The following is a 15,789-nucleotide window of genomic DNA, read 5'->3' as shown; positions in this document are numbered from 1 at the left end:
AAAGGATTTGCCTGGTCATTACATAAATTACATAAATCATCTTTCATAGATAGATACAGAAGGCAAGCCTCCGAGGACGTCTTCCCCTCTACTCTCCCTGATCAGATAAATCCCCCAAAAGCCTGTCTGAATAGGGGTAAAAAATCAATTATAAACATAGAACAAATAAGAACTTCTTTTGCCAGGAAAAAAAAAAATGTCGATCTCCTTCAGAAAAGCAACAAAAAATGCCATTTTGTTTTCCGTTGACACTGACCTGGAAATTGTTGGTATTTGATAAATAGACACCGAGCAGTCCTCGGCAGTGTAGTCCTTGTTGCAAACGCAGGATCCATTGATGCATTTACCATTAAATGTACAGTCATTGGGACATAGCAGTTCACTGATCTCGTCTACTGAAATAGAAGTTTCTTCGCCACTGCCATTCGAAGATTGAGATATATTTATTGCTGCCAAATTTCCACAATCGTTCATTAATATAGCAACGCTGCCACTTGCGAAAGATAAGTCTCCAGTCAGCTGTTGAGAAAATAAAAGAACAATCACTGTTATAAAAAAAAAAAAAATTTGATAGACAGCAGATATACTATTGTATCAAATGAAAATTAGCTTTGTTTTTCGTGCTACCTACTCATTGTTTATATATAAAAGCATATCAGTAATGTTAAAAGAGCGTTCTTATAATTAGGATACAAATCAAAAGCTGTTGTAAATATGAGGTATATCGCAAGAAAGCCATCTCATTCATACCATTGTCAAAATTAATTGCTCAGATAATCTTTTGCTGTTTACTTACCTCAACATCAGCTGAACATGTGTTTACCAATGCCTGCACATTGACTCCAACTTTGGCACAGAGCTTGCCAATCTCAGTCTCTGATATTCTCTCCGCACAGTAGCTGGTGGCGTTTTCCTTGGATATTTGTCCAACTTGCGACGCCTGTCTAAAGCGTGGTTGTAACAGGGGAGTTTGTTTAAATATCTGAATTTCTTCCTCTGTGGGATCGTCAGAGTAGTGGACATCTCTTTTGTCTCGGTCGCACAGAAACATTGGTGACAAATTCTTTTTCATTGCGTTCGGAAAAGCGAGCTCAAAGGAATTTTTGCAGTCTCTGGTGTCGCACAAGCATGCCTCGGAATAGACAACAACCTGGTCTTCTAGAACAGGAGGGAGTGTGTCGAAGTAACTTTGTCCATTATTTATTCTAGAAAAATGTAAATGAAACGAAAAATCTGTTTAAAATATTGTCATTCAAATTGTGCGTGGCAGCCTGAGTTAAAAAAAAGAAAAAAAGTAAAGAAAAAAACAACACAAAACAAAACAAAACAAAATACAACTGCAGCAAGAAAACTATTTAAATTTCAATTTTTTTTTGTCCCTTAAAGATGTTAAACAGAACATCCGTTAGACTGATAGGAAACCTAATGAAATTAGGTACCACTGGAAGTTCTTTTACTTTGCAAAAAACACGTAAATCGCAAATGTTCGTCATGTCAAAGGCCTAGTTCACACTAGCGACATAACGACATAAGCATAGCGACATATAACAAGCATGTTATGTTGTTATGTTGACAGTGTGAAAATCCTGACATAAATATATGTTATTGGCCGGCTGGGAGGTCCGTATGGTGAAAAACTGTGACCTCGGTCACAGTTTTTCCTTATACGGACCGAACATAAGCCGGCCAAGTTTATTTTTTGTTTTTTTTTGTTTTTTTTGCTTTTTCCTGCGGTAAACTAGCTTACAAGAGGGTTTGTTACGCAACTTTGTCATTGAATCGGCTTTCGCGCCGTCTACAAACAATTCGTAAGAAATCTAACGAACAAACGAGCGAGTAACTCAGATACTATACAAAGAAAGATGTATTAAAGAACAGATTTATTTCGAGCTACTTTATGTTAGTTGCATTTGGTTCACCAGTTGAGTTTTCCAAATTTGTTTTTCTGGTGTGAAATTTCGTGCAAAGGTTGATATTATACTACAAAAACAATTTCTGTCAGTCCTTGCGAATCAATAGAAATCAAACTTTTCTACCGTTAATTGGGTAGCAGATAGCGAGGAAATTCGTTAAGTGTACTCCACAGAAATTTTTTCGAATACAGCAACGATCAGAGACGTAAATGCGACTGAAATTGACTCATTTTTTACTCAAAATTGTACAGAGAGAGACACACAGGAATTTATGCTCCATCACAGCGCCCAGCTTCAAACAGCCAAACAAACTCTCACAACTTCAACAGACTCAATTGAAGTTACTTACAGTGACTTTCCTTGCCATTTAGAGTTGAATAGAGATAAACGTGCGTTGATTAATCGTCGATGGAAGTGTAAAAAGGGCGAAAGATTGACGATTACCGCTAATTCGTTCACGACAATAGATCAACACTACGGATTCCGCCCGCTGTGGCGGTCCGGATGAGAAAATTCCCCCCCGTGGTTATGTCGTTATTTCGCTAGTACGAACTAGGCTTAAGACTCCGCTCCCGTGTCACACAAAGAAGTTTGGACACTTACAGTTACCAAAGAATCAGAAAAGTTATTTCTCATCGTTCACTGGAAGATAATTTAGGGTTGGTACAAAACTTGTCAGACTAACACAGTTTAAATCTTTTAACACTATTTTTAACCAATGTCAGGTCTTCTGCGCATTAAGTTTCTTATTTTTACAAGAGGTAGTTTTCGCCGATAAGTTGTACCAAACGAAATTTTGGAGCTGTGAGTATTGACTAATTTGCTGGATATAATATTCAAACGACCGGCACACAACAATGATCAACTCTTGAGTTTGCATTTTCTTAGCCACTTCTACATTATAAAAATGCATTTGTTGACGATGTAGAGAGCAAATCAAATATCATATTCAGGAAAGATTGGGTAAAAAAGGCGCTAAAAGCCACACAAATTTGGCTGCTCCACCAAACTCATTGACAGATTTCTCAGTGCACAACAGACGATGAAAGAGAAAGTGAAAACAAATTTCAGCTGTAAAATTGGGCTTGTAGGACTCTGTAGAGTTTTATACGTTACAATTGGGTCTCATCCATCACTTCAGTGAAGTTCTCAATTCTGATCCGTCCGTTTCGTTTCAACGCGACTTATTTTGCAGTCTTGAGTATGACAGCCGCTAAGTCACGATATTTGGGTCTTCTTGTAAACCTTTACCTTTGATACAATGTTACAGAACTGAGATGACTTTAAAGAAGTTTGAGCAAACAAAGAAGGGCGTATCTTGTAACAAAGTGAACATCGCGCGGCAAATTTCGCTGATTTTATGTCGAAACCTTGTTATAACTTGAAACACAGAAAGCAAACAGAAGAAATCTTTTGTGCTGTAAGTCCCGAATATTGGTCAAATGCCTCATTTCATGTTAATTTCCCATTCTAACTGTTTGGCATTGATAGCCAAATAGAGTGCGAGGTTAACTCTGGCTATCAATTCTGAGGAAACGTGGTTGATTTAGGAAATAATTTATGGGTATGTATTTTATACGAAGCACTTTCCTGTTTGTTTGCTTTTAACGACCATGATGTTTGTTTTACCTTAAGTTGCTTCCGTATGTATTTACATTTTTACTCCAGTCGTACAAACAAAGTCCCTTTTCATTGGCTATATTTTTCGCCCTCGGTGTATAGACGTTGACATCGATTCCCCAGAAGTTTCTGAATATTGCAACCTTGGCTCCAGATGGAAATAACACCTGAAAAGTAAGAAATTCATACATTGTTATAAGCACGTGAATATTATCAATGGTAATGATTGCCTCATACATTGGCCCTTCTTAAAGTGGTACTAAGATTAAACTTTTACCCCTTGATTTTTTCAGGTGTATCACATGGAATTCCATGAAAGAATAATGTTTGCAAATATCTGCATTAGTTCCAGAATATTTAAGTTTGAAAAATGTATAAAATATACAAATGAGATCTCTGATGACGCGATACACTGAACCCAATATTATATCAGGAATGTAAATAGAGCCATTGAAACTTGGTAGGCTAATAGTTCTACAGGTAACACACCTGCCACTATAAAAAAAAAATTGTTTCCATGGCAACTCGCTCTTTCCATTCCCCACCCACTTGATTTCAATATGTTAGTAATTTTCAGCAAGAAAAACATTAAACGAGGCCACAAACTCGAGCTAACATGCGTATATGCTTGCTGGATCATGCATATGAAGCACCATTAGCAAATATGAAAATCGAACGCCAGAAAAGCCTTTAATATGATAACAAAACTGTTAAGCTCTTCTCGGACACACTACTTGCTTGTGTTTAAAATGTCTATGTGATTTTCGTCATAGTACCACTTTAACGATTTAACTCTCGGACTGACAACGGGGACGGGTGCCCAATATTTTAGGTACCTGTAGACAACGGGGAGAAACGCGGAAACGCGAAACGCGTCGTGATAGTTTCAAACTACTATTGATCGATAAAATATGACAACATTTTGACAAATCATTAAAGAAGTTTTAATTTACTCTTGCTTTCTTGCGCTCGCGCTTAAAAAAAAAAAAGGTATGCGCAGTTCAATTCCCGCGCAAGGTTGTAAAACCTGTCTTTGATCCAAGATTTCTCGACAACCTACCGCACAACCCATAATGAAATTTTCACAGTCGATTTCTGGGGATAAATCGGATTCAGTGTCAACTTTGTTTGTTAGATATATTTGAAAAAGGCAAAATTTCACACTTTCTTTTGTTCCGTTTTACAGATTTTTTATTTTACTTTTCATGAATGTTTAATCAGAGCCAATTTCTGATGGAGTCATACGAGTAGATGTTAAAGAAACCGTCATTAAACCTACTAGCGCCCAAATTCTCCTAAGTACTTGATCATTCGTTGGCTATTTATTAAACGTTTCAAAAAAAAATTTTAAGTGTCTTGTCCAATGGTAAAATGCTTAGGAGAGTAATAAAAGACAAAGAGAAAGCACCTTTGAAATCTTTGCAAAAGAGTAAAAAAACGGGCTCTTATAATCCATCAAAATCGTTGTAACAAACCTTACGATAGACACTCACCTCGTAGTCGATATTTCTACCATTTATCATTTTTTTAATGGATATTCCTGGTGACAAACACTTTTTGCTCCGTATTTTCACCGTTATTGGGGTCGTACTGTCACGTGTAAGAAGGTCGTTGCAACAGTTGAACTCAATAACATCATTATGGTCTCTTACAACTGCACCACAATTGCAAGTAGGTACGCCGCCACAACGCCACTGTCTCGTTTGAACCTATTTTAAAAAAAATTGTGCTGATCAATCACGTATATTATGCGACAGCTAATATAGAAACATCAATGTGTGGAGTTTACAGAGCAGTGTGCCCTGTGATTGGCTACCCGAGCGGGTAAGATGGAGCTATCTTTCCCGCTCGCGACTACCCGCCATGTCCGGCAAGAAAAATTTCCCCGAAAGCCATATATTAAATCCTTTATTGACCAACCTTGTTCGGTCAAGATGGCTTGATATTGGCCTCGTTCTTTGTTTGCGAGTTTATGGACATTCAACCGCTTCATTAAAGTTAAATGTTTGACTCACACCAGGGTCCGGATGAAGGTTGACAAATGTCGGTTGTCAGTCAAAATTTCGTCCATTTGTGAGTCGTCAGTTACTGGTTTAATTTTCATATCGAACCGATTAAGGGAAGACTTAAAAACCATACCGAGCCCAAAATTGTTGTCTCTTTGTTTGATATTGGTACGTCGTGTTGATTTAGATATAGTTGACCAGACTCCCTTTGAATTGATCTGAGCTTTAAATGTCTATAAAGTACTACCCACCTCAAAGTTCCTCTCCGTATTCTTATACAAGATATAATCGCCGCGCCCCATAAAATTGAACCATCTGAAATTTAAAGTTACAGTGTAGATCAATGCTTATGTCAGCATTAATTAATTAATGAATTAATTAAGGTAATTCCTCTGAAATAAAAGTGACAATAGATTTTTGTTCAAACTTTGTCCACTGAATATTTGTCATATGATAACTTCAACTTTGAAATAAAAAAGGGGGGTGCCCATGCTCATTAAGGAGCAGTGAGGCATTGAAAATGTCCTATTTTGGCATTATTTGATGCTTATTATAAGAACGCATTCCCAGTAATTTTAAAATCTTTATGAACCCAGACTCATAAGAACACGCATTAACCTACAGTCAATACATTATGTCGGACACAAATAAACATTTTAAGTTTGATTCAGGCAGAAAGCTAAATCCTTGATTAAAAATTTGAACCAAATTTCTTGACGTGGTTATCGACTGCAAAATAGAAAAGACCACAATGTATCTGCTATTTTTCTTATTTATTCAATTTTCAGCAATAGAAATTAGATCAGTCTTTTCTCACGCAAAGCTTATGATTAGTTGATTACAGTGGCTGGAAAAAAAATTGTGGTGCCCGTACTCGTTGGTGAGCTAGAGCCATTTTTCAACTGACAGAACTCAATATCAAGGCAAATCCGTCATGTTTTCAATATGCTCGTGCACGAGCGCGCGCTAATGACGCCATAAATTATGCGCAGTAAGGATGCGCAATGCAAATGTGAGGAATGACCTTAATTGATTAATATAATTCATTTTTTTTTTTGTCTTGTTAAGGTTTTTCCATTCTCGCGTGGCTTGTAAGCAATATCTTTCCACTAGTAAACCGGGAAATATATTGTAAGCAGGATCATTTTTTATAACTTGTATTACGATAGCAAGTTACGAGTTGCTGTTGTTTCCGCAAAAAACCATTAGAACACAAATAATAATAATAATAATTATTATTATTATTATAATTATTTTTGTTCTGACATGAGGACAGTTTGTCTGAGATCATTCTTTCTAAAGTTACACGTCTATAAACGATCAAGGATCTGAAACGCCTGCTCACCAATTTTTTTTAGGGGGGTGGACATTGTCAGAAAATAATTTATTCCCCCTCAAAAAGGGGTTTAATTCCGATTTAATTCCAAAATCGAACCCCTGGAACTGTGTACAAAACAAAATGTCGGAGAGTGTCTACGAAGATAGAAGATCACATGACATTGGGAATCCTTACCCAATCTACTCCGAAATTAAAAAAATTACCAACCTTCCATGTCCTCGAGGATGCAAAACACTATAATGAGGATCTGTGACAGATTTGCAATGCTCTATAGCTGACTTTTTTATAACAGTAACCTAAACGAACAAATAAAAGAAAGACCTTAAGAACATAAATTGTTAAAAAAAATATCAAGTTCTCATTTTATTCATACGGCGCTATCTCCTTGCTACTTATAGGCTTACCACTACACAATTGATGAGAGCTATCATCATTTTCATCGTCATCTTAACCGCAATAACGATAAGAATTGCTGTCAGTAAATGCCACTGTTTTGCTAGATTCCGACAAAGCACGCAGCTAGCGAAATAAACAAATTCTCAACCCAACGAATGCTTCGATGAAAGACATAACATTTGTTACGATAGCAGAAATTATACTTAAGAACAAAAACAACGACAGAAAACACCAATTGAACTGTCAATGTTTATGATGCGGAGCTTTATTTTTGTAAAAATGCTCAGAAAACACTCACATGCAGTGTAGTAACTCTCGTTTGCTTACTAGCGATCTCCAGTCATCTCAGCGAAGTGAACCTCGACAATTTTGTATCAACGGTCAACAGACGAGTGATCAGTTAAAAGCTTCCTCTAAAATTTTATCCTGTCCTCAGAGTAGAACCAGAGGAAGCAGACTAGTCTTTCCAACTTTGACGCCAGGTCGGGCATATCTTGCTGCAAGCGGCTGCAAGCCGTAAATAACTGTAGCTTCTTTTAAATACAACTCAGCATTTCGCTTTAGCATCCGTTCGTAATTTCCATTGGAAAAGTGTACGTTTTCATGAGCCACGATGCGGCCGGATTCCTCTGGACCAGAAACCTTTAGATCCTTATTAAGAATTAAACTGAAAATCGAACTTTGAAGGGATCGGTCTTTTCTCGAAAGCCAATTGAAACCGAAAGGTTAGCTCAGTGAAGTTTATTTTGTGACTGACAGCTGTTGTCTCATTAGCCAATCAAATTATTTGAACAATTCTAACAAGGATTGTGATTGACTTATTTTTGCGTGCTTTATCAGAGAACAGATACACGCTGATTCCACTTTTCCTCCTTCACTCCCCAATGTGTGGGGATATTATAAAACAAATAAACAAGCCTCTACTTAGTAAAGCACGCAGGAAGCGGTGAATCACTCAAGAAGTAGTGAGAAACACTCGACTACGTCTCGTGTTTCGCCCTGCAGTTCTTTTGTGCTCTACCGCTTCCTGCGTGCTTTACAACAGAGCAGAGCACAGTCGAGGTTTCTTTATTTGTTAATTAAAAAGTGATTCGGACGTTAAATTGTAGAGGTCGTGAGAAATTCGACAATTCAAAAATTCTGGGTATACTTTGATAACCAGCTCTACAAGCTGTAATTTGATATGGGGGTAACACCTCTAAAGGTAAATGTATACGATAAGTGCCCAGATGTACTTTTTGAAACAATTAGTTCATGCAAGGCGACCTCAGGCTGGGATGAAGTATACAAATTTTGAATTACAATAATTAGAGATTAGGCCACATCAGCCTTAGCTGGTTTTCCTGCGGATCCTCTAATCTGGTCGAGTTGGAATTTAGAGATGTTGGTTTATGTGGAGGGAGGAAAACCGGAAAATCCGGAGAAAAACCCTTGCAGAAAGGCGAGAACCAACAACAAACTCAGTCTACATATGGCACCGGGCAAGAATCGAACCCAGGCCAAATTGGGAAAGGCGAGTGCCTCTGGCCACTGCGCCAACCCTGCCCCCCAATATTGACCCGCGTGGCTTGTTATTTCTCTTGGATCAATAGAAACTGAAGGTTACCTTCAAATGCACGTCAATCTATGTGTGGGGTTGGTGTCCGTTGCACTCTTTACTACCCATGCCAGTGAGTTTGCAAGTTGTTCAGAGGACGTTGTTGTTGCTACTAAAACTATGTGCTGTTGCTACTGCTGTTCTTCTGTCACTCGTGGTACTAGCCGAGTAAGTCGTAGGGAGGTTAAAAATTATTTTTATCGATCATAGAATAATCATAGAATAAGACATACATACCCAGACTGTGGGGAGAGAGACATTTCCTGGGTCCCAAAACCGGCTGTTTCTATAAGATAACTCTGGGATTATAGCCTGTAGACCTTCCGTTACGCGACCTTGCTTACAAGCAGCCTTAATTTTAACGGTTAAAGTCTTCGTTCCCTCCTGAAGCTCAATTTCACAGGACGATTTAGTATCAAGCAGATCTACGTCTGGAGGCATCCGAAACCTAAGTTTTGGCAGTCCACGGTCGGTTTTGCGAATCGGTATCGTGGGCGTTATAGTAATTTCTTCAGTGGAAAGTTGACATGATTCCACCGTCACTACAGTGGGGTGAAACTAAAAGAAAGAGAAATAAAAGGCATCAAAAATTAAGCTTAAATCGCAGGAGCTGCATCTAAACTCACTTGCAACTTCTGAAAAAGGTGTGGGAGAGGAGTACTGTCAGTAATAATTCAGTTCAGCACCTCGAACGTCAATCTACTTTTGATAGCTCAAGAGAGGTGGCTTATGGTATGTGGGAGGCGTATCGGGGAAGAAATAGCTCATATCTTTTTTTTTTTTTTTTTTTTTTCCGACAAAAAATCTAATTAAATATGATATTGTTCAGAAAAAAAAAAATCTCTTCTTGTTTACCTTCAATCCTGCGAAGAATGGAGCTCGGATGTTCTTTGTTGGTGACCACACGTTCTTTGGAGAAGTGGTGAACTTTGCAGAGACGTTGCAAACTATCTGTTGATATAAGGAAACAGATCTAAGCTTAATTTAAAAGTCGCTTCATCTGAATTGCTTACCCTCGATAACTATGTTTCCTTTCAAATGACAACAGAAAAAATCGGGGCCAGGAGAGGGCTTGAAGCTATTCCCTTTGAAAATTGTTTGCGTCCTTTATCCAAAGGAGCTCAAAATTTGAGATGTAAATATTGAAAAAGCTCAATCCATCTAAAATAGTAACAAAATCGGGTAAAATCTGGTAAAATTCAAAATTCCAAGCTGTGATCCTCAAGACGGACTGAGTTTTATAACTTTTTTTTTTATCCAAAGTTCTACATTGAAATGAAAAAAATATGAAAAGAAATGAAAAAAATCAACTGAAACATCGGCGAATTGTTAATAAAGACTCGTGCGCTGTAAATGTAAAATCAGTAATTAAAGTTAATGACATTTCTCAGAAAAACATAATGCTCTACAAACTTACCCATTGACCTATTCTGTACCTAGAATGTTCCAGAGTGGAATGAACTTTTGCATTGGCAACGCTTTGGCAAGGCTCTCCATTTCCAAGACATATTTCCTCACTTTTCAAAGATGTTCCTTCGGCAAACCAGTCTATTCTGTAGGTCACATTCTTCCACTTCTCGACGCCATTAAAAATATTGACCTCACACAGCAAGGTTACTTCCACGTCCGGTTCATTTCGGAAAGTAATACTAGGATCTCCAAGGTTGTCACTGGAAAATGCTGTTGGTGGGTCTGTCCAAATTGATACATTATAACAAAACAATATAAATATATTTAACAATTATTCCACCAGCGCCCGTTGGATATGAGATGGTAGATAGCCGACGAGGCGCGTAGCGCCGAATTGGCTGTTATCATCTCATATTCAACGAGCGCGAGTGGGAAAATTGTTTTATTGAAAAACGCCCCCAAAATATAGAAAACTAAAATGGAACAAAAATAAAAACGAATCAAGAAAAAAAAAATACGCGTACGCTTAACATATTTGTAGAACACTATAATCGCTAACTCTTGAATTGCATTGCCCAATTATCTAGTTTTAATATCAAATATTTCAAGCCAACAAAACATGTCTCGACAGAAACGTCTATCAATTTTCAGTTACAATAACTGATGCTAAATTTGAATAATGAAAGTGCACGTCCTCTATGCATGTAAAAACTGATAGTTTTTTCAATTGAAAAACTTGTTCTCTGAATTAGTCTTGCCACTACGTGTGAAGATATCAAGCCTTTTGGATGATAAATGACAAAAACAGATAATGCCCTTTAGCCTCATTTTTTTTTTTTTTGTAAATTTATAAGCGGGTGCGACTTACCATAACAATCTGGGTGCACCCCTTCTTTTCCGTAAGGACACGGTGTCATGTCACCTAAAAGATTGAATGTGGATCAATTTCACCTTACGAAATTAAGTCCCGGTCCACACTGCGCCTGAGAAATTTGAAAACAGAGCTCTATTTCTACGGTTAGGCCTACCGTCTACACTAATCCGTCAGCTTTTCGAAAACGCTCTTCAAACCGGAGGAATTTGAAAACGGCGGCTTTGTGTTTTAGTGTGGATGTAAAACATTTTAAAAAGGCACTTTTTGAAAATGATGACGCCACAATAATCATGTGATTTCTCTACCCGAGGTTTTCCTCAAACACAGATCCAAAATGACGGGTGATTGTTGCTTTTGCAAATTCCTCCGGCGTACTGTGGAAAGAACCTAAAGCACATCTCATGACTTTTATTTAGCAACAAAATTATTATTTCATTGGTATGGCAATTTGCGACGACCACATTATTAAAAATTTTATATTTCTCACCAGCGCAATAAGCGATTGCGCAATAGTAGGTTGGCCTAAGATAGTAAACGTAGTAATCGCCACAGTTTTTGACATTTATGTCGAAGGTGTCGTCGCAGACGAAGCCAAAACTGTTGATGCATACTTGGCGAACAACATTTCCTTCTGCTACTGTTGGATGGCGACCGTTTAACCAAATAGGGTCATGTGTTCCGCAGTGATATTCTGGCACTGTCTTTTCTGGCATCATGACTTTTCCGCCAGCATCACTTGTGAAGCGATACCATCCCCATTGCAAGTCGCGATCACACAATGCTGGTTGTCCCGGTTGCCAGACACTCTTGATGCTGCGTCGAGGCTCGTTGATCTCTTTGTAAGTTGAGTCGCTGCAACAGTTGTTGCAATTTGCTGCCTGACATACTTGGAAATTCAAGTGGACAGTGATCAAAAAGAAACTCAGACAGGCAAGCTGACTGAAGCTCGCCATGTTACTAAATCACGCTCAACGTGTATAGCTCCTGGTCTAGTTGATTTGATCGAGTTCTGGTTACAAATATATCAAGGGGGAAGAAGGAACGAAGCTTTATAAGATCGTTGCCAGGTAGATTGTGATTGGTGAATTGCTTGCATGACACCATTTTTATGTTCATAATTAATGAGGCATAGCGATGTACATGTTCATTTGTGGTTTAATTGGCCATATTATATTTCCGTCGATGCTGAAGGAAGTTCATAACCGGTTTTCATCGTTAATCATTCAACTTCCCTTTTTGAAATAACGAAAATAAATGCCTTCCGTTAAGCTGCACCGGAAATAAACCGGCCACGTCTAGGCAGTTCTGTTCCTGAATTTTGCATGAGTACGCATCAAGTATATTTGGTGATTTCAAAATAAAACACTTCCTTGGTATTTATACGTGCATTGGCATATGGCAGTGCTTACGATGGATGTCACTGAATGATGGTAATAATACGGGTGGCATGGAGAGGAGAAAACTTCATTTACTCGTCATTCCCTAGTACCCTTGAGGTACTGTCTGCCACTAAGGCAAAATAATATTTTCTCTTCTTAGATCGTACTCAATCTTAACTATTTTGAGGCCAATGGCTTTTGATTACTGTCATCTAACAAAACGCCTTACAGTTTTGTACTGACATTAATGTGCGATAATTAAATTGGTTTGAAAATCAAAGTTTATTACCAGATGCAGTCTATTGAACATAAAGTATACGAGACCTAGTTTTCAATGAGCAAATCGTTAACGAGGCACATAAGTACTCAGCTCACGAGGAGAGGGCTTATAAAAATGTAAATCATCTAAATTCAAAGAATCTGTAATGCATACATGCGAGCACGCAACCATACCTCAATGGAGGGATAGTGGTGTGCCTTATACTTGAAATGGCATATGCAAATTCTATCGCCACTAATCAGAATTTTTTCCCCTCGCTCCTAATTCTCATGATTAATGCCCATAAGATCGCTATGAAAGTCGCTGAAGACAAAAGCTGTATCTGTTATCAACTGTTCCGCGATGGTAGCGACAGTGGTCGTCGTTGTCGCAACTATCGATCGGTGAGATAAACTTCGATTCAGTTTTGATGCTCGTGATGAATGATGATCGTTGTGAACCGCTCAAAAGAGATTGTGGTGATCGTTACAATGATAAATACACTGAAAATGCGCTGTTTCCACACAGGATCCAGGTCCTCTTGCGCACTCTTTTCTCGTGATTTCTCTGGCGATCGCATAGCTGTCATATGGTAAGTGGATAGCGAACGAACCAAGTTGCAAGTACATACATTTCATGTACTCACCTTTTACTAAAGCGATCGCAATCTCTGTAGCGATCATCTGGAGACCAGCCTCTCTAACAAAGCGAATCTTTAAATCTGAAGAAAGGAGTGATTCACAACAGCTTTAGACGCAAAGGATTCAGTGGTTGTCGGAACAAATAACACGGAATCAAGGAGTTCGCAATTCTTTTTCTTCGAGACATGAAAACCGAAGAAATTAAATGATCACTAGACCGTTAGTCTTTATTTGGATAACTGGAGCATTGTGTCAGTGATTCACAGCATTTTAGGACCTAAAAATCTATCGCCGGATCAGACTCTTATGTCTCTTCAAATTCGAACTATACTCGGAAGTTTGGGAAGAGATACCGACAATCCTACAGGAAGTTGCTTTCGGGGATACTCTATTTGTTACACGAAGTAACCGGTCGTATTTTTGGCACAAACAAATGTTCCTTTTATCGTCTCTTTTATTTGTCTTTGGATCATTAACATCCCAATTAGTATGCATCGCGCGTGTGATAATAGCGCTAGTTGCATAACAATTCACAGTGCGTATATAGTCCTTACCGAAATGATTCCCAGCAGCCCAGCTGGCTACATCGTAATAGTATGTATTGCACTGGGTTAGCTTCAATTTTGTACTCCATTAAATGAACTTAAAACAAACTAGTTATCGTCCCATGGCTTAACGCAGCTAACCAGTCCGATACGTTCCAGTCTGTTTTCAGGGTCATGCATGACAGACAAAGGAGTAAAATGATGTCTGATCAAGTATTTTCTTGGCTAAACGTAATGAACTAGCAATGGAGTCATTTCAAGGTCCACTAACCGTAGTGCTTTCATAACACGAACTATGCGCTATGTAGGGAAAGGATATCAATAATGGTGCGTTTAGCTGTTTTTGGGCGATGTTGTACTTCTTTTATTTGCATGGCACATTACATTACTAGTCAAACCATATTTGTGACCTAAGAATTTGTTTAACTTTTAACATCTCTTTTGAATGTTTTATTAATTATTAACATCATAAGCATGCATTACGCATATGATGTTGATCACCCTCCTTCCAAGACTTCCTGATGGTAAAGCTATAGGAGCCTCTTTCAACTGACTTCCTGGCTAGTGAGTTCTATCTCGAGACGAGCTAAAAGCCTACTGACTTAGCCCCCCGCAACCACATGATGCGTAAATAACTTCGGAGTAGTGTGGAATACATAAACTTCTCAGCCTTTACTCAGTCAGTCCTTCAATCGGAGTTTCATTCAACCGTCTCTCGTGATTCTCTAATCTTATAGATTAAAAAAAAAAATTGGCGATTGTTTACGAGTAAACAACGCACGTGCTGTAATTTGAGACCAAAATAACTTTGCATAATCGGAACCTTAAAGAGTAGGTGTCATCTCAGGCTGAACCCATTTCAGCCCAATTATTTACTCGTGCACGTACGTTTTTGCAAGACGTGCTTCAAAAGCTTAAAATGACTGATGATTTCCGATTTCCTGGTATCCGTACCGCCCTCTTCAACCTTTTTTTTTTTTTACACTAAGGAGAACTAAAAGATTCTTTTTCAGCAACAAGTTGACTCCGCTCCAGCATTGAGGATCATAATCATTGTAAAATGTCGAACTAAGAGATGCACTAACGAGCGCAATTCTAAATGATCAAACACGATCTGTCAATATCTTTCAGCGTGTGGCTTTTGGATAAGCAAACAGACTTTGAACGGAGTCTTGTCTAACCGTCTCATGAATATGGGTTAACAACGTTTTTGGGAGATTATGTACGTGCACTAAAGTATAAGGAAACGCTGCCGCACGTGCATGCCTCATAATTTCACGGGACTTCCTGTTTTGTAATTTGAGATCAAAATAACTCTTTGCTAGCTAAGTCTCTTTTGCCAATTGTAAACAACACCTTATAAGGTAGAGCTGATGTCTCCGTTTGAACCCTTTTATGCTTCATTACTTTATCGCGCACGTGCAAGCTCTTTGGAAGGCGGACGTGCCTCATTCTTTGAAGCTATCTAGGAAAATGTATTATATAATTGGTGAAAGAGCATAATGCGTGTCGACTTCTCTTTGTCAAAAAGTAATGAGAAATTTAACGACAGAGATCAGTGGATTTTAATTGACACTACTGGGGCTCTGCATGCACGATTATTGTCATTGGCCAATTGTAGTCAATATCAAAAATCTGATCATGTAATGTTTTGATAGATTATCGTCGTTACGCACACAAAATAAGCAGTCAATTGTGTTAATTGTGCACCTGTTCATGTCTTACCAGCTATCACCAAATCCTCGACCACTTTGGCACAATTTCGTTCTCGTTTGAATGGCGTGGAGTTTGCAGGATGCCAGTGTATGAA

General features: G+C 38.3%; 2 protein-coding genes across 2 annotated transcripts in view; both read right to left on the bottom strand.

Moving 5' to 3' along the window:
• Positions 1-12,385, bottom strand: part of LOC145498339 (uncharacterized) — a 30,860-nt gene extending 18,475 nt beyond the window's left edge. Inside the window, exons 1-11 of the mRNA XM_081478254.1 lie at positions 11,643-12,385; positions 11,150-11,203; positions 10,289-10,563; positions 9,727-9,822; positions 9,109-9,429; positions 7,086-7,174; positions 5,791-5,854; positions 5,027-5,242; positions 3,543-3,700; positions 797-1,205; positions 257-519 (exon numbers count right to left, since the gene is read on the bottom strand). Coding sequence (XP_081334380.1) covers positions 257-519; positions 797-1,205; positions 3,543-3,700; positions 5,027-5,242; positions 5,791-5,854; positions 7,086-7,174; positions 9,109-9,429; positions 9,727-9,822; positions 10,289-10,563; positions 11,150-11,203; positions 11,643-12,108 — 2,411 coding nt within the window. The 5' untranslated portion in view covers positions 12,109-12,385. The remainder of the gene's footprint in view (positions 1-256; positions 520-796; positions 1,206-3,542; positions 3,701-5,026; positions 5,243-5,790; positions 5,855-7,085; positions 7,175-9,108; positions 9,430-9,726; positions 9,823-10,288; positions 10,564-11,149; positions 11,204-11,642) is intronic.
• Positions 1-15,789, bottom strand: part of LOC145498341 (von Willebrand factor D and EGF domain-containing protein-like) — a 103,947-nt gene that overhangs the window by 9,262 nt on the left and 78,896 nt on the right. The window lies entirely within an intron of this gene.

This window comes from Orbicella franksi, chromosome 9 (assembly GCF_964199315.1).
Source record: "Orbicella franksi chromosome 9, jaOrbFran1.1, whole genome shotgun sequence".
Lineage (NCBI taxonomy): Eukaryota > Metazoa > Cnidaria > Anthozoa > Scleractinia > Merulinidae > Orbicella > Orbicella franksi.
This window is presented reverse-complemented; position numbering and strand designations above follow the sequence as displayed.